This window comes from Protomyctophum bolini (assembly GCF_963924005.1).
Source record: "Protomyctophum bolini genome assembly, chromosome: 21".
NCBI lineage: Eukaryota > Metazoa > Chordata > Actinopteri > Myctophiformes > Myctophidae > Protomyctophum > Protomyctophum bolini.
In genome coordinates, this window is record NC_137882.1 from 22,930,517 (window position 1) to 22,950,561 (window position 20,045).

Sequence of the window (20,045 nt, forward strand, 5' to 3'; positions counted from 1 at the left end):
CAAAATGTTCAGAATACTCATGTTTAAATATATGCACACTGCGGTCATCTTTCCATAAGTTAATGGCAGGGTGGAAACTAGCCTCAATTTGCCATTGACCGCCCATACATCCAAACAGACAAAGTCCTATCTAATTGTATTAAATTATGTCAAACTCACCAACATTGCAGCTGTACTAAAAGCTTTAATTATCCTCTTTCTATCTGCAATGCGTTTGTTTCACAAAAATCCACGGCCTTTTGAGCCCATATTATATGGAGCTGATTGATTTGTTTTCGGCTGACGCCATGACGACACACTGAGGTTAGACAACACACTCCATATTTGGGCGTAGCTGCAGTGCAGTGTTGTTTTCATCGACTAAAACTAAGACGAATTCAAACTGTTCGTTGACTATCTTTTTTTCACTGATGAAAACTAAATGGAAACTAAATGAACACTAAGCTATGATGACTAAAACTAGGACTAAATATATGGACAATTTCGTTGACAGATAAAAACTAGACTAAAATGTTAGGGAGGGACTAGTGGACAAGAGATCCAGTATAAGTCATTTTGCGCTGCGACGCGTTGTGAGCTTGTAGATCGGCTATTTTCAGCAAGTGTAAAATCAGTCATTATGACGGCATCAAGGCACTGCCAAAACACATTTTAGTCGACTAAATCACCTGTAGATTTAGTCAACTAAAATCTTATGACATTTAGTCGACTAAAACTAGACTAAACACTAAAACATTCCAGGTGACTAAAATGTGACTAAAACTAAGTGAAAACTATTCAAGAGGAATGTGCTGCCAAAAACAACACTGCTGCAGTGGGAAGTCTTTATGGCCACGGCTGAGTCAGAGGTTCTCCTGTCCTGGCCTCCCATTAGCCAATTTGAATAGGTTATGATAAGACTGTGACAGGCCTAGTTCAGACTGAGAGCAGAGCTGACAGACTCGAGCCAACTAGCAGATAATGATGATGATGCTTAGATGTAGTGGTGCCGGAATAGCGGATTATATTGTTGTACCCACCGCCGGATGACCACATCCATTATAAACTCGGCAACAAAAGATCGGTCCATTATTTCTCCACTTTAATAATACCAATGTAATCGTTGATTAGTCACCTGTACAACGAGGTATAGATTGTAAGGATAGTGGAATGAGTAACACAGCTAAACGTGTGCGTAGCGCCACCAAAGAATTTGCCTAAAATAGCAAATGTTTGGTATTCAACCCTTGCTTCGAGTTGCTTAGTGGATTGGATGATTGCACTCTCACACAGTATTAAGGAAAAAACAATCTCAAATGCAGTGAGATATCGGGATGAGATTCTGGAGCCAGTGGCGATCCCATATCTACAGACCCAGGATCATCACAGAGTAGAGCTACCTCCAGAATTTGGGAGTGGAGTGGATGGAATGGCTTTGACGTGAGTCCAGAGTCCTCAACCCATTTGAACACTTGTGGGATCAGCTTGGGCATGTGCCAGAGTGACCAACAGAACCACGTTGGATGTCTTGCAACAGAACCTGGTTGAGGAATGGGATGCCATCCCACAGCAAAATGTGTCTAGGTTTGGTGACCAGCGTGAGGAGGTGCCAAGCTGTTGCAGCTACTTTTGGATCTTCTACCCGCTATACTGAGTTCGCTAACACAGAGTGTACAATTAATAAAGTGTAAAAATGGCCTATCTGTGTTTTTTTGTTCCTTATTACTGTGTGAGAGTGCAATCATCCAATCCACTAAAGCAACTCAAAGCAAGGTTTGAATACCAACCACTTGCAATTTTGGCAATTACTTTACACACACGTTTAGCTGTGTTGCTCCTTCCACGAGCGATCCTTACAATCTAATACCTCGCTGTAAATGTGACTAATCAACGATTGAAATTATAAAATATAATACACCAATTGGTATTATTAAAGTGGAGGAATAATGAACCAAAGTGAACCACGCGCGTCCAACCAGGGAAACTCCCCCCTGTCAGGTGTAAAGGAGCAACTTGGACACTCAGGCATGAAGGAAGCATGAGTTCAAGTCCGTTGCTCTCCCCTTGTCCCCCATATATGGGGACTAGGTTGGCGGAGGGTGTGTAGAGCCCAGGATCACAAAATCACAAAATCGTGGGATAAAAAATATATTTAAAAAAAAGTGAAGTTTCCGAACTTTTGTTGCCGGGTTTAGTTATTAAAGTAACCACCTGGATGCGACCTGTTGTCTGTGTCCAATCAAAACCCAGCTGTATCATATAGGCTGTCCAATCAAAACCCAGCTGTATCATATAGGCTGTCCAATCAAAAACAACTTTATCATATGCTGTCCAATCAAAAACAACTTTATCAATATGCTGTCCAATCAAAAACAACTAAATCATATGCTGTCCAATCAAAAACAACTTTATCGATATGCTGCCCGCACAGAATACAAAACTCTGATGCTGGCATTCAAAGCAACCAAAGGCATGGCTCCTCCCCCATATCTCACAAGTACGATCGTACCCTACAAACTCTCCCGCGCACTCAGATCAGCCAACCCAGGGAAGCTGGAGGTACCTTCACTAAAAACGCCGGGACAACAACGCTCCACACGTCCCAAACTCTTCTCCCTTCTGGCTCCAAAACTATGGAATGCACTTCCCATCAGTCAGAACTGCAGCCTCACTCCCAATCTTCCGCCATAGTCTGAAAACCCACCTCTTCAGACTCCACCATGGCCCGTAGCACCTAGCCCCTTAGATAGCATTTTATGTCAACTTGGATAGTATTTTAGACAGACTTATAGCTCGTTATGTAGACAGCACTAGAATTACATTTTATGTAGTCATAGCACTTTAAAGTACACATGTATATTGTATAATATATAATATAGTATATTATGTATAGTTGACATAGATACTCCGCCATTACGTTCTTAGTTTATACACGATTCATGATAACTACTTTTTATATATGTGATGTATGACATGCTTTTGTTTTTGCTTAAATGTAAGTCGCTCTGGATCAAGGGCGTCTGCTAAATGCCTAAATTGCTGTAAATTGCTGTCAAATAGACTGTCACTGTCCATGTGTGTGAGCTTAATCTGCTATAATCAAATAGCCAACAAACATATAGTTATTATATAGTAGTCTATAGCCGAGGAGGTTAATGTATGTTTTGTAATAAATCTAAATATACAAAGTAACTAGTAGTAACTAATGTTTTCAAAGAATTGTAGTGGAGCAAAAAGTGCAATAAACTGTGGAGTAATACAATACATAATCAAATATCTCTGACACACCTTAGTTTCAATATACAGATTTCCTTCACACACACACACACACACACACACACACACACACACACACACACACACACACACACACACACACACACACACACACACACACACACACACACACACACACACACACACACACACACACACACACAGTCAGTCTCAGTCTCAGTCACACTCACAGTCACAGAACAGTTCATTATAAAAAAGTGTTTAACATTAATTACTTTATTGACATGAAAGTCAAAAATACACAAAACAAAACTAATTTCAAACCTCTATCTGCTGTGACAACTGCAGCACATTAGCATTATTACATGAAAAACATACATCATGTAATCAAAATAAAAAAATTAAAACAACAAATTAAACTGGATGCTGTGAACAACTTCAGCAGTTCCCAACCATTTTTCTCCCTCCAACCAGGGGGTTTCAACCTTTTTCCTGAATCAGGGCCAACTTAAAAAAAAGAATAGGCCTATATATATATATATATATATCCACACTTTTCCTGGGCTGTGTGTGCTCCAGTTCAACAGGAACTGGAGCACACACAGCCCAGGAAAAGTGTGGTTACACTTCCCGTAATCCATGGGTAGCGGAAGTGGCGTCAGGTGTTTGGTACTCTGTAATCGTTACCAATCGTTAGTGTTTTTTGCCAATTATTGGAGACCCACCAGTGGGCCCGTGCCACAGGTTGAGAACCACTGAACAGGTCCATCCGAACGTAACTCGGTGCATGTCAACGTAGAATATTTAATTTAAATAAATATAACATCAACTTAAAATGTTTTGACCTGCTTCTTCTATAAGTCTGGATTAAAGCCTTTCAAATTAAACACAATATCAGATTTTATCAAAACCTTTTTTATACTTAAAATAAAAAAAATCCTGATCCAACAGGTTGGTAAATAATACTTTTCCTTTTTCCTAATTAAACTAAAAATAAACCAATAAATCAAGACGTCATTTTTGACAGATAAGAGAGAGAATTTTTTTTAATAAGAATTATTTCAACCTTTAATTCACTTGCTGCCTAGATCGTCTTTTGATCCTTTGGCCCTCGGCTCCAGAGATCGTCTTTTCACGTCTTATTTTATAAATGATTGATTATTATTATTGGTGAGTGTAAGTTGAGAGAAAAAAAAAGTTAATATTATTGCTTATTGCATCCGCTACATGTTGTCAACTTGTAGGCTTGGCTGTTTTCAAAGTATGAAATGGATTGTTTCGAGACTGTGAGAAAGTGAAATCGCGATTTCGAAAAATTACATCCATAAAAATCACTGTCTTAAAGCATTGACGTCCTCACAAGTATAGTAATACAAAAACCTGTGTGTTGTGCCGTTGTGCGTGCGTCCATTAGGATCGCATGTTCAGGTAGCTGTTGAGGTCGGTGATCAGCACTCTCTCCTCCTCCAGATCCACGTTCAAGTAATCTTCTTCATGACGAGAGATGTCATCAAGCACCTCGTTCACCATGTCCTCTGCACACACACACACACACACACACACACACACACACACACACACACACACACACACACACACACACACACAGAGAGAACAGTTCATTATAAAAAGTGTTTAACATTCATTACTTTATTGACATGAAGTGAAGTGTCGCTACCAAGGAAGCACAGCCCATATGGACATACAGGACACTATACAAGTTAACTGCCACCTTGTGGCCATCCATAGGAGCTGCACCAGCCAGAATTGGTCACCTTCAGTCGTTTTCCCGGCTTGCAGACCGCCATTGTTAAGGAACGGCTTATTTTAGCGTTAGCTCACAATGTTGATCTTTCGCCAGAAATGTTAATATTTCAATCGCAATGCGATGAAAGAAAATCACAAATCAAATCCGAACACCGACAGTGCTCGTATAGTTTCAGAGAAAAGAGTCCCGTTTTAAATGGATGCTCCGAATGCTACATACTGTAGTCTAGAACTACAGATCCCCAAAACTGAGTAGGAAGGAAGCTGCCATATCAGTTCACGAAAATACATTTTAAAATATCTTTACATTTTGTGTGTCTGACCTGTGTTTTCCTTCTCAGGACTGGAGGAGGTGCTCGGCTCCTCAGGGGAGCAGGAGGGGGAGGAGTTAGGGGCGGGACTTCCGGTCAGGAAGCCGTGGCTGTCCAGCAGCAGCTGGGTGGCTGATTGGACGTCACCGTCTGTCAGTCTGAGAGCCGTCTGACAGCTGTCTCTGTCGAAGCCCATGTATAGCAACTACACGCACACACACAGAGGATGGCGGTTTTATGAATGACATTTTTACAGCGGTGGACGAACGGTTTGCGGAGCGGTCTTGATATCGGAAGGTCGCTAGTTCGTATCCCCGGACCGGCACGTTAAAATTACCACCGCTGAAGTGCCCTTGGACAAGGCATTGAACCCCTACCATGAAATGTTCTATGAGCAGGGCCTGGCTGTAAACAAGTTCTTGAGCTTAGTCCAGTTACCCTGGGTAAACATAGTACCTTTCCTTTCACCCTTTATTTTTTTCTATTTTGAGTCTAAAACCTAAAACAATAGCTGATCTACAAGCCCACAATGTAAGCCGTTTTTATTTTTTTCTTCTTAGGAATAAAACGAGCAAATCCGTTAGTACTGTTGTATAGCCTAAAAAAAACTAAAACGCAAGAGTGTAGGTAAGTATGTGCTTACCTACACTTAAAGCTGTGCTTTAAGTGCTTAAAGTTGTGCTTTAAAGATGTCTACAGAGGCTTTTTTTGTTGACATTTTCAGACACGTCGAGCAGGCCAGCAGCAGTGGCCCCAGCCAAACAGGTCTGAAAGTGAAATGTCCCTTTAACCCAGGTCCGCTAAAGGCTACATAGGAGTGTTAAACAAATTATCGCCACGTGGTTGTTGCCTGAGATTATCCCACTACGGTCAAAGTTTGCACGGTCAAACGACTGTACGGGTGATTAAATATACATTTCCATGGAATAAACATCCAAAGCAATATGAAAATGCTTGTGAGTGCAGGTGTGCAACAAGCAATACAAGTGGAAAGAGGAGGAGAGAAACAAATAGTTAGAGAAGGCAAAGCAGAGAGTTCATCATTCTTGTGTCTGCACAGCCCACACCACTTGGGAGTCGGGCAGCTCTTCTTGGATGTCCATCATTTAAGGATCTGCTCTCATCAGGAAGAAAGTGAAGAAGAGACTTCTCCAAAAAACACCCGACTCAGAGACTCTCACCTGGCATCCTAAAGGTGAGATCACTTTAACGTTGACGTGTTCGTTAAAATAGTTGTTTTCAGAAGAGCATTGAGAAGAGTTGTTTAAAATGTTTATTTTTGTACACTGTTCATTGTTATAGTCAAATCAACTGCACTCAAATCCCTCTTCTGTACCAGTTACAGGGCACACCCCCAGAGCCTTAATATGAACGACACACTGGCGAATGGCACCAACTCCTCCATCCCCTTCACATCCTCAGCAGACGACACCAGTCAGCCGGCAATACTGGTTACCATCCACTCCATCAACTTCATCCTGGGTCTCCCCGTCAACAGCTACGTTCTGTGGCTGATACTGAGTGGAGCCGGTGGGACGACGATCGCCTCCGAGTTCTTCTATCTCAACCTGATCGTATCCATGACCATCTCCTCCCTGGCCTCGGCCTTGATCTTCGCATGGCTCTTCACACACGACTCGATTTTGTACACGGTTCTGCACATTGCTTTCGTGTTGTTTTTCGTCTTCCCCGCCCCGTTGTTCCAGTGTTGCGTCTGTGTGGAGCGTTACGTAGCGGTGGTTCACCCCGTGGTGTTTCTCCGGTACAAAGCTCTCCGGTACCGGGTGGCCTGTTGCTGCGCTGCCTGGCTTACGGCGCTCACGTTCGGCTTGATTTACAACTGGTTAGAGAGAATAGCTCGTTACATCCACCTGGGCTACTGTGCGGCGTGCATTTCCGTGGTGTGTTTCTGCTGCCTCTCGGTCCTCAGGGCTCTCAAGCGGCCCGGGCCGGGAGAAGGACAGAGGGACGGTGCAAGGGAGGGAAACGACCTGAAGAGAAGAGCTTTTAGAACCATTCTGGTCAGCCTGGTGGTGATGTCGACGACCACAATGAGCTACATTCCCACTGTTCTGTTGTATCTACTGAATTATTTCTTCCCGGTTGCTGTCGCTGTCACAAATGCAATAGCCATTGTGGTAGGGTTTGCTCATCCTTTGCTCTACATGCACAAAGCTGGGAAGCTGCCGTGCTTCAAGGGGCTCTGAAAGGACAGAACAGATCTCTCTCTCCCCAGACCTGTGTGATGCTATGGTTTAACCCATTTTGACCTGAGATCAGATTCTAAAAATGACTTCTACATCCCGACAGTTTTCTGAAAAAGCTATGTTTCTATGTCAGTGGTTCTTCGATTTTTCAAAAAAGCAGACCTACAAGCTCTGAGCTTGTAGATCTGCTATTTTTAAATAGCTAAAGCATAACATAATGCTAACACCAAAAGGGGTTCCTGCCCAAAATGGGTTAAATCTAATCTAAATCTCCCACTGTGTCAGAGGAATATATTTCAATGATTCCGCCATTTGTTATGTTGTTGTTGTTTAATGGATTACTCGTGGTAGAGAAAACTGTATTTTGAAAATGGCATTGTAAATATTACATTATTGTTCATCGTAGGCCTATGCTTTAAAAAAATTGGGGGAAAAAAACATTGTTTCTTAGGTTGAATGCGTTATTAATTATTTGTAAAGTGCGCAATAGCTGAAATGATCACTCATCAAGTTGACTCTCACATTATTTATAATGTGGCAACATTTTATCATGAGCAATTGTGTCCCAATTATATGAAGATGGGTTGAAAAGTTGTCCTTTAAGTTTAGACATGGCTTTGGTGTGGTTTGGTTTCATAACTACATTTAAGTGTAATAGTGGAAGGATTAGGATAATCATGCTCTGACAACAGTTATTGACATTTCCTTTATTAATGCTGTATGACGGATTAATCTCCACTGTACTGTTCTGACCTTTAATTAATTATTATTATTATTATTATTATTTTAAACATTCATACATGATTGTGGTGGAACATGAAGCATTGTCTGACGGATTCGGATCCACTGTCTAAATAATATGACCCGTTTGTTTGTTCATGAACCTTTGAAGAATAAAGGCTTGTACCTCCATAATCCATTTCCTGAAAATCCTGCTGAAAATAGTCCCATCGTTTGTTACCGAGTGGAAAGATATTCCACCGGAGCTAAACAACAACACAGAGCAGATGAGCCAGATGGAGGATGCAGCCGTGAAACTCTTGCATTGGCCTCAGTTTCCCAGAAGCCCTTGCAAGCCAGTGATAGGTCGATTTCCGGTTATGTCATCAAAAAGCGTCGTCCTCGTCACGATGTCCGCGACGAAGCCGATATGTCTTAAAAGTTATCAAAAAACGGCGAATTAAACATAAAACAAATGGCGGGTTTAGCGGGTTCGGCAGGGAAACTGTAACCCCTCTGTATGCAAATCCATTATTTCCTTCTTTCTTTTGGTATGATCATGGCATTAAGTCAGTCAAAGATTTGTTCGAAGGTGGCACATTTGCTTCATTTGAACAGAGTGCTCGAAAGTACGATCTACCCAGAACCCACTTTTTCCGTTACTTGCAAGTCTGTGATTTTGTTCGTCAAAGATTTACTAGCTTCCCGACTATACCACCTAATTCACCGGTAGACATACTCATAGCATCAGCTCATCTTAGTCTTAAGGTAATGATATCATTACTCTATACCTAGGGATGGGTATCGTTAGGATTTGTGTATCCGGTACCGATTCCGGTTCTGCTTATCGATTCCGGTCCTTAACGGATCCCTATTTCGGTTCCAAAATTGTATGAAATAACTTAAATAGGAGGTCAAATGTTTATTTAACAAAAAAGCTCAATGTCAATTTAAGACATGTATAATGAATAGTGTAACATCCTCTCCTTTATTGAGCCATTTGTGGATTAATATAGTGATATTTTAAATATAATATATCTATTCTGTATTTACCCAGGGCAATAGTGTTGTAGGGCGGCTACTTCTCTTACTACTAACTACTGACAATAACAAATAAAAGCATGTCTGAGATCTGAGAGCAAGACACACACACGATAATGGGAGATCATTGAAAACAAAGGTGGCTTGCATGCTGTGGTTTGCTACTAACAGAAATTTGCATGCACACGGGCTGCCCAAAGTAGGCTATCTTTTGTTGTTTTTTAAAACTGACTGGGCCTCTGGACCCTATGCCATCATATCGTACACACACACACGCACGCACACACTTTCTCTCTCATCCTCTCATGTTGATGCTGTGCAGCCCGTATGCAGTGAGGCAACTCAGGAAAGGCGCAAGACTCCTGTCCTCTCTCTTAAAAGTTTCCTCCCATAAACTTCACTTGAAAATTACGTTTAAGAAACTTTAATAATTATGTTGCTTCGATGCTTCAGTGCCAGGCACAGCGCGTCTCTGTCTCTAGACTCCTCGACAACTAACCACAAGCCCACAACGCGTCACTGATGCAATGCGATGTAGGCTTGTAGATCAGCTCTGTTCCCTACGCGTCTTATTATTAAAAGGGAAGAAAATAAATAAATAGCGTGTGGCTGTGTGTCTGTAGGAACCGATAAGAGAACCGAAATTGAATTATTGTAATGGGTACCCGGTACCCAGGCACGTTCGGTTTGGTACATGCTATCTATACCTCATTATTTGATCTTCATTTACCCTCAACCACCGCAAAATCTTTGGGCCCCAAGACCTGGAGGAGGATATCTCTGACGCAAGCTGGGAAGCCATTATGGGTCGTGTTCATACTTCATCAATATGTGCAAAACATGGGGTGTTGCAATGGATTTTGGACGTGCAAGGTTTCCACCTGACAGCGACAACCAACCAACCAACCAACCAACCAATCAGGTCATAAATGTGAGTTCATATCAACCAACCTGAGACAGCTTCTCTTCGCTGACCGCTTCTCCCGTGTTGTTATTGGTCTGGGCGGAGTTAGACTCAGCCTGGGCGGAGTCTAACAGGATCTGTCAACATAATCAAAACAAAAATACTTTAAGAGCTTCATAGAAGAAAGACGTTTAGAACAATGGACTCAATGGGCTAAAGTGTACTCTGTACTCTACACCTCTTTTTTGTCAGCAGTCTAGTCCCATTATGATATGGCATGTAGCCAACTAGCCATAAGACCAGAGAGCTCCGTCTACTGTAATTTACTGAGTTATAATTACACCCAGTGCTCTGAAAACCAATCCCGATACCATCCCAATATGTAGAAGCACCTTAAAGTCTTTGCAGTGTTTGCATGGGCTTTGTGAAGCCGGTGTTTCTTTATAAATGTATCTGAATCGTTTCACCAGACAGATCTCTGATCATCTAGGAGAGAACCGGAGTATATCGCTACTTGAGATAAAAGCATGAAACGCTTTATTTAAGCTCTCTCACTCGAGAAGCGTAAACACCACAAGATGGCGACAACCTCTAGGCGATAATCTCGCCTAGGCGATTCTGATTAGCTAAATAAGCTGAGGTTAGTGAAGTAACCCAGAGTTTAACATCTTGCAGAGTTATGAAATAACGATATTTCCGCCTTTTTAAAAATAAATAAAAAATAAAATAACTAATGTTAATAATTTCTCTGTATAATTTCAGTTGATTTATTTGTCATATCTGCCCTGTGTGTTTTTTTGATTACCAGGCAAACAGAATTGTATTCTTTATTCATAATTATGTTCCAATGTTCAATGCCAAAAACCCAATTAAATCGTTAATCACAAATATTTGTGTAACAATGTATCGTCAAATGGAATTAGTAATCGTGACAACCCTACAGACAGACAGGCATACAGACAGTCAGTCAGTCAGTCAGTCAGACAGACAGACACATACGTACATTGTAAGCAGTGTTGATGTCTCCGTCGGCCTGCTGCAGAGCCCTGGCTGAGTCCCTCCGGCTGAACCCCATGGCGGTGAGAGAAGCTATGGCGTCATTCCTGGACCTCCTCTTCTGCCTCTCCCTCTGCTTCAGGTCCTCACGCTCCTAAACAGTGGTGGGAAACCATTTTTGTGGGAGCGCTAACTAAGCCCCTCCTATGCACAGCTTTGTGTGTAGGTGTTTGTAGCACGGAATGTGATGATTTGATTGACTGATGTATGATGATAAGAAGAGCGCCCCTCACTTCACAAAGGTGTGATTTTTACTTAACCCATTTAGACCTGAGAAAAGATTCGACACATCCTGACAGTTTTCTGAAAAACCCATGTTTCTATGTCACTCGACATTTTCATGTCAAGGACCCCCAAAATTATTATGTAATTGGCCGCCGACCCCCATCTGAAAATATGTTGTTCCAGGGACCTCCCCAGAAGTGAATATTTGAGTTCAAAACGTTTGTTCTGAAATAATTTATATTCAAAGATTTGCACCGCATTTTCACGATTTTTCAAAAATAGCAGACCTACGAGCTCGTAGTGCGGCACTCGGTGCCGCGCTATGAGCTTGTAGATCTGCTATTTTTTCAATAGCTAAAGAATGACACAATGCTTAATTACTACTCTGTGAGTGCGTGTGTATTACCTGTCTCCTGGTCGTGATGTACAGGACAGATGATTGAATGTCTCCCTCGCACGCCCTCAGAGCCAGCCTGCTCTCTCTCTCACTGAAGCCGATCGACATCAACTGACTCATCTTCTCCGAGTCGTCACTAAGCCTGCTGTAGAGCGCCTCCACCTGGAACACAATGGAATGACCACAATAGGGAAGCTGTCACTCTGAACCCCCCATAAAAACACCCTGGACAACGCTCCACACGTCCTAGACTCTTCTCCCTTCCCTAAGACACCCTGGACAACGCTCCACACGTCCTAGACTCTTCTCCCTTCCCTAAGACACCCTGGACAACGCTCCACACGTCATAGACTCTTCTCCCTTCCCTAAGACACCCTGGACAACGCTCCACACGTCCTAGACTCTTCTCCCTTCCCTAAAACAGAGGTTCTCAACATTTTGGGCTGGGGATCCCCAAAGACACTTTGACCATGTCTTTAAAAGTGTGCCCCCCCCACCCATGTTGTCCCCCCCCACCCATCTCTCTACCCATTTCCTGTCAGCCTACTGCCTAAAGAAAAAGGTTTACCTGCTGTAGTTTGTCTCTGGCCAGAGCGTCATTTCCATCGATGTAGGACAACAGACTTTGCAGGAGGTAGAGGCGTAGAAACAACACCTCCTCTTTACCTGTACTCCCCTGAAACACACAAGAGGAAATTGTAGCGTGAACTCAACTGTCTATTGTGGTGAATCGTATCCAATAGGGAGTCGAGTGAAGTGATGTGCTTTTTTGAACGAGCGACAACTTCTCCGTATATAGAGTGTCGCAGTCCCGCCCCCCCCCCCCCCCCCCCCCTACCAGGGCCCAGGAAATTATTCTCTGTTAATTTTATTTAAAGACCTTTTAAGCGTCGTACAAAGCCAACTCTTGTCGTGACAAATCATGACAACAAACAAAATTCCTTGGGCCGAAAAAATAATTAGAAAGAAACGGCAGGTTTTTCTTCTTTGTACGGTAATTATTTGTTTGGTCCAAAATATTGTGTTTATTGTCATGAGTTGTCACAACTCGAGTTGGCTTTGTCCGCGGCGTAACCGTCTTTAAATAAATACTTTTTGAAATGTCTATGGGAAAAATGCATTGGGAATCATTTCCTGGGCCTGGCGTCTTCATGACAGGGGGCGGGACTGCGACGCTCTATTGCCTATACGTGAGCATGTCGCTCATAGAATAATTATGGTATTCTGTCTGACGGCCAAGCTACACCAGGCAATTTTGCGCACGTGCGTATGCGTTTACTGCGCGAGTACAGTGCGTTTGGATAGGACCAATATATGTCAATGATACCAGCTACACCAGACGCACAGATACCGCGGGCCTTCCTACGCGTGCTCTAGAAATAGGATCGGTTCTAAAAAAATTACATGCGTATGCCCCCATGCGCGCGTATCTATCCTCCCGGAAGGTCCCGCACAAATCTGCCGCGCGCCACAGATCTGGTGTAGCCGGGGCATTTCGCACGCATACTTTGTGCGTACAGTGCGCTTACGTCAAACGCACACATGCCCGGTGTAGCTTGGCCGTGAGAAGAACTGGACTCCGGCTTTTCAAAAACATGTGTGTTTCACCTTGATGTTAATGAGGCGCGAGTACTGCGTCCCGTAGCACTGTGTGAAACACTCCTCGGCCCTGTGGAGGCGGAGCTTCCCGTCGTCCAGACAGGACAGCGCTTCCAGAGCGCGATAGCACCACACGATGTCCAACTGCAGTACTGCATAGTTGTCTACTGTGTTCAATAGAGAAGAGTCACACCTCCTAGACCACACACACACACACACACACACCAGTGAGTGACTACCTTTTTTCAGTTTCACGGATGAAAATGTTATAAAAACTCAGCTCTGATGACTAAAACTATGACTAAACAAATATATGGACAATTTCTTATTCAAAAACAATGTTAGGGAGGGACGAGTGGAGAAGAGATCCAGTAGAACCAGGACTTGCTCGGGGACAACATGACTTGACGACACATAGGTTGGTTGGTGCGGGATTGATAGCGTTATCGAGGCCATTTCACATGAATATGAATAAAGGTGAGACTTGACATTTGGGGGTTGCATACTTAGTTTAGACTAGTCATTGGTTAGACATGGGTTACGGTTAGGTTTAGGTGTGCTGCCCCGTGGCAGGTTAGGGTTAGGGTGGGGGTTTGAGATTGGTTGTAGTTGTAGGACTAATGACTGGTCTAACCAATGACTAGTCTAAACCAAGTACTGTCTAAACTAAGTACTGCACCGACATTTGTCCTTTGATGTGACTCTCAGACACATTTTTACAAATACTGTTCTAATATCTGATTGAACGTGTGCGTGTGTGTGTGTGTGTGTGTGTGTGTGTGCGTGTGTGTCATACCCAAAGTGCTGGTCAGCCTGAACCAGATGACACAGAGCATCATCGTAGAGCTTCCTCTTCATCAGAGCGCGACCTTTCTCATGTAGACCCATCGCTACGATCAAGGCCTGGAGACCGACACACACACAGGTTTGTATACTATACACTTATACGCTATACACTTGGGGACATACACATTTAAGTTCACAACGTGTCGGCCATCGAATCCAGCACGTTGTGAGCTTGTAGATCTGCATATTATTTTTAAGATTATATTTAAAACTACAACCTGAATCTTTTTCTAATTGTAAATCTAACTCTTCAACCATCACCATCTACACACGCGCGCCACACAAACACACACACACACACACACACACACACACACACACACACACACACACACACACACACACCTTCTTCTCCTCATGGGGGATCTTCAAAGGGTTTCCTTTCTGGTCAGCGATCTCCAGGAAGGGGGTGGTGCCAGGATCATCAGTACCGTCTGCAACAACACACATATTACATTTTGTCCTTGGCATGAAAATGTTTGAGAACTACTGATTTAGAACCATTTGTAGAATCGGCCTCGGGATTTAACTTTGGATGCCAAGTATTAAACATCCTGTCGGTCATTATTTTTCAACAACTACCGCCGCGTCATACATAATCCCTTGCATAATCGTATACCTTAGATGACAGACCTCTATCAGACGGTGAATCATTCAGATAGCAGATCTTACAGACCTCAGACAGGACGGTGAATCGTTCAGATTAGCAGATCTTACAGACCTCTCTCAGACAGGACGGTGAATCGTTCAGATTAGCAGATCTTACAGACCTCTCTCAGACAGGACGGTGAATCGTTCAGATTAGCAGATCTTACAGACCTCTCTCAGACAGGACGGTGAATCGTTCAGATTAGCAGATCTTACAGACCTCTCTCAGACAGGATGGTGAAGGCGTTGCTGGTTCTCTGCATGTCGTTCTTCTGCTTCTTCTTCTTCTGGTCCTCAGAGATCTGACGCTTCCTGTCCTCCTCGCTGACCTTCAGGACCATCACCTTGCTGTTGTTCTTCACCGTCTGCTCTTCCAAACGCAGATCTACAAAACATGCGCACCACAACTCTCACTCTGAGCTCCAAGACTAGGGATGTCAGGGGGTAACCGGCTAGCCGACCGTTAAGAAATATCCGAGTATGCGTTTTTAGTAATAGTACAACATAAACATTACAGAGACTGTAGTTGTCAGTTTGTCACTGTACAATACTTTAAAACAGTTGTCATGTTGCACACAATAATAATCAACAACCGTTAATTAACCGGATAATGCCATCGGCTACCCGGCTGGAAAATTAACCGTTACCGACATCCCTATCCAAGACCATGGTTGTCTACCAGAAGGTGCCAGGATGAAGTGATCGTTCAATGATTATTTGTCCAAATCATAGGAAGCTCTGTGGCGCGCGGCCGCACTCATAACCTGGTACACACAACTGGTACACGCCGACTCCAGGACTGAGCGCTTTCTTTTTCTCCCACATGAAGACAGTGTGTGTGTGTGTGTGTGTGTGTGTGTGTGTGCTCTCTCACCAGCTGACAGAGTTCTTCCGTTCAGAATCAGTTTGATGTATTTCAGTCCGTATTCCTCTGCGATCCTAAACAACAACCAGAGAACAAGAGATTTCCTTTTGAATTGCAATTCATGACAATCCATTGACAATCTTTAACATTATTAACACATTGGATCCGTATGACCAGTATATACCTGTCCCATAAATTAATGACGGGTACAGATGACGGGCAGGCTCGTCTTGAGGCGTTTGATATCGCTATGACATTCAGTGATGTAAATAGGTTTTCAATGTAATGAGACCCGGGATGTAGGGATGGTATTTTAGATGAGTCCCAGGGAGATTTTATGAGTCCCACTTCAACGACGTGAGTCATATTTTGCCATTTTTTACAAATTACAGCATTTAACTCCCATTTCATTTTATATGGTTATAATGTGGTTACATTCATGTAGAAAACAGAAGAAGAAAGGATTATTATAACTAAAGCTAGCAAAATAAACTAGAATAAAAAAAACAGTACAGTAGTGCATCCCGTGCATGCAGAGGTCATTGCATGTTTTATTGCATCCCCTAACTATAAACTGCGTTTTGGGATGCAAAATGCACCCTATTTTAATCTCTGGACGTTGCCTCGCCGTTTCATTTTTGGAACTGCTCCGGTTGCTATGCACGTTTGCCAGGGCCGCGCCAGCACTGCAAAAGTTTCTCAATATTCTCGGAAACTAATGCACTGTCCGTGGTGCTCAGCGTGTATGTGTGCGTGTGTGTGTGTGCGTGCGTGCGTGCGTGTGTGTTTACCTGTCCATGACTTCCTGAGCCAGAACGTCCAGTTTAGTTTCCAGGTAATGCTTATTTTTTGCTTCCTAGAAACAAAAACAATCTTTTAAATTTGTACTCCCCCCCCAGAGATCAAATAAAAACAAATCTATCACGACTGAAAACATTTGTTGGGTCAAGATCAAATCTATGGGTACTACTATTGATTAGTGAAACATTGTGTTTCCTATCCTGGTAGTTCTCAGACAATTTCATACCCCCATCTGACCAGGTGTGTTAGGCAGGCCTGGAATCTCATCGTTTTAGGGGCAGAGCCACACAACTGCAGTTATTATTACAAACTGTAGTAAGGGTTTAGCTTGCCACAAGCTGGAAAAATAAAATCTCATGAGTCACGACTGACAATCAGTCTTGCTGGTCTACATACAGCCAACCAGGTGAAGAAGTCACAGACTGAAGCTTTAAGCTTTGCTTTCATACAAAAGTATGAAATATCCCAGGACTATTTAGATTGTATAAAATGCTTCTGAACATAGTGCTAGTTTGACCACTACAAATGCTTTAAATTAATAACCAAAAACAGCTCATCTACAAGCTTTCAATACGCATTGATAGAGTTTGTAGATTCTGTAGTTTTTGCTGCGCAACTCACTTCCATAGAAGGCATGATGGCTTCTATGGAATCTAAATGACTGGAATCAGTCGTGGTAACTGAGAACTTGAATCCATGCATTTTCTTCTTTTGGTGTCCACCGTCTAGAGTCTAGACCAGTGGTTCCCAAACCTTTTAGCTCAACACCCAAAAGAGAAATTAAGACGTTTGCCCGGGATCCGAACTAGTGAAAATAGCAGATCTACCAGTTCACAAAGCATGAAGTCCACATGCCAGCTCTGACAGTGTGATGAAACCGGTGTCCGGAAACGGTCCCAAATGTTATGGAACCGATTCCTGGTTCCTCAATGTTGGATCTGAATGTTTTATTTATATTTTTGTTCTATTTTTAGCCTATTCCCAGCCAAATTTCCCAGGTAGGCATGCTTTGGCTAAGCAAAAATGGCACAGTCCCCATTCAATCAATCTTAAATGGGCCAATAGGCTTTCATGTAGAAAAAAACAAAAACAAAAAAACAGTCAGTCGGGTGGTCAAAAGTGGGGGGGGATTAAATCACAATCAATATGTGAGAGTGGGTGTGTCGCGACGTACTGAGTGAATGGTGTTGTCGATGTATAGTATAGTAGTAAAATTACTCAGTACCTTCTTGTAGTATAGTATAGTAGTAAAAGTACTCAGTACCTTCTTGTAGTAATAGGATAGTAGTAACTTACCTTTCTGTACTCTCTAGGTAGTAGTAACTCCAGCGTGGCGACATTGGTCTCTCTGTAGGTCTGGTTTCCTCTTCCTCTGTGAACAGCTTGAGCTCTGATGCGCTCCAGAGCGCCCCCTACCTGCCCCGCAGATACACACAGCAGAGAGGCATAGCGCTCTGCTAGCTCCTATAACACACACACACACACACACACACACACACACACACACACAGTTTTACAAATTTACACACCTGCATGTGAAGGAGTCCAGTTTTTTTACACAGCTGCATGTGATGGAGTCCAGTTCTTTTTACACACCTGCATATGTTGCAGTCCAGGTTGTGTGTCTTCAGTGAAGGGAGGATTCCATAACTCAACCTTCTCCTGTTTGAGATGCTGTTTCAGCTTAGCTTCAAGATTCTCCTCCGACATCACTACTGTCACAGAGAGAGAGAGAGAGACAGAGACAGAGAGAGAGAGAGAGAAACAGAGAGCCTGATTCATTATCTAACGCAGAAGTTCCCAATGTGTCAAACAGCAATTTCCGGCGAAGGTTTCTCCCACACTACGGATGGGTTGATCTAGGCTACACTCCCATCAAATTGATGACAGAGTAGAGCTGCAACAATTAATCAAACTAATTGGTTTAAAAATAATCAAAAAAGAATAATACATGTCCAACTTGAACCTGTTCTCTAATTGATTGCATAGAATTGGTATATCAATATTTGAAAAGATTATTTTCTGTTTACTAAAAGACGAAGAGCGGGAGACGACTCAGACGAGACAAGGAATGTAGTGCTGCACGATTCTTACGCAAATTTTCCTTCACAAGAATTGAGAGATCACGATTCTCATTGTTTCCCTGAAAATATGCATTACAAAAACATAAGCAAAAACATAAGAGTAACTAAAATGAATTGGACAGCCATCTATAGTGCTGCAGCATTCTTCACAAAATGAGATTGCATACAGTACGTGTCTAAATCTAGATATTCTTTTCGATTAATTGTGCAGCACTACAAGGAGACCCCTATTACTGAAGTGAACATACATTTCACTTCAAATTGGATGAATGGGGAGTCAATGGAGGGTATTGCAACTAATCACATTATTAAAAAATATCAAGTTGCAAATTGCAGCTAGGGAACACGTACATAGCCCTATACAAGCAGAACCCAATGGTACTGAAGTTTCTGACATTTTGATATCCAAATTTCAGAAAAGCTTTATGGAGGGTTCCGAGAGGGGCTAGGGAACACGTACAGTACCCCCTCAAGGACCACTGGTGGTCCCTGGACCACATGGTTGTAACCACTGAGAGCCATTAAACACTGTTACTGAACAAACACTATCTATACTAGTGTATACTACTATCTGTACTATACTATCACAATGTAGAGAAAACCAATTAAATATCTCGAGATATTAATTGTGTAATGTGTTTAAATTGGAGGCGAACTTTAATACATACAGAGAGACGAAGGTGACAGACAGACAGACAGACAGACAGACAGACAGACAGACAAACAGAGGGAGACAAAGAGACACAAACACAGAATGTAGCGACGATAGCGACACAAACACACGCACATGTCAAACACAGTCTTCTGGACTCCCCATAGACTGACCCACGGCCACACGCACATACCGTGTACTTGGTCGGGTGGTTGTTGTTGTTGTTGTTTTCCTTCACGTCGCTCACACAGTCAGTCAGTCACTCTTCGGCTTGTTGTTAATGTTTTGGTCACGTGACCGTCGTGACGTTACGTACTTGACGCATATTCTACGGCGGCCGAACGGGGACAAACCTAACTGAGTAAAGTTGTGACTGGATCTTGTTCCTGTTCGCAGATGACTCAGCACTGTCTGCTCTAGGCCTACTCGATTTTACGAGTTATTCATTAAAACAAATGGCTTGTTACACTATAGCAGCGTGGTGGGGTGTTGGCGTGGGTGTCGTTATTGATTTTACCGTGGCGTGAGCGACCGGAGGAATTAAATACATGAGCATGCGCTGCTGCGCATCCCGTGCAGTGCACCGCAGCTCAAGGAACCCCCCTCCCGCACACACGCACTCACAAAAGCACGCGCCCACGCGCGCGCTCACACAAACATACACACACACACACACAAACACACACGCACAATGTATTTATGTATT

At 42.9% G+C, this 20,045-nt stretch overlaps 1 protein-coding gene across 2 annotated transcripts; it reads right to left on the reverse strand.

The window, feature by feature from the left end:
- Window positions 1-3,802: 3,802 nt before the first annotated feature.
- Window positions 3,803-19,610, reverse strand: nub1 (negative regulator of ubiquitin-like proteins 1). Of its 2 annotated transcripts, none has more exons than XM_080793674.1 (15): window positions 19,533-19,610; window positions 18,200-18,318; window positions 17,900-18,067; window positions 16,594-16,658; window positions 15,812-15,876; window positions 15,158-15,322; window positions 14,635-14,723; window positions 14,240-14,346; window positions 13,453-13,639; window positions 12,413-12,520; window positions 11,854-12,006; window positions 11,170-11,316; window positions 10,214-10,303; window positions 5,307-5,499; window positions 3,803-4,751 (listed from the first exon to the last, which is right to left on the reverse strand). In XM_080793674.1, exons 2-15 carry the CDS (start codon window positions 18,311-18,313, stop codon window positions 4,627-4,629), a joined length of 1,776 nt encoding a protein of 591 aa, XP_080649800.1. In that variant the 5' UTR covers window positions 18,314-18,318; window positions 19,533-19,610; the 3' UTR covers window positions 3,803-4,626. The 2 variants fall into 2 exon arrangements, with proteins under 2 accessions (XP_080649800.1, XP_080649799.1); XM_080793673.1 differs by having other exon boundaries at window positions 18,200-18,315; window positions 19,533-19,602.
- Window positions 19,611-20,045: the final 435 nt, after the last annotated feature.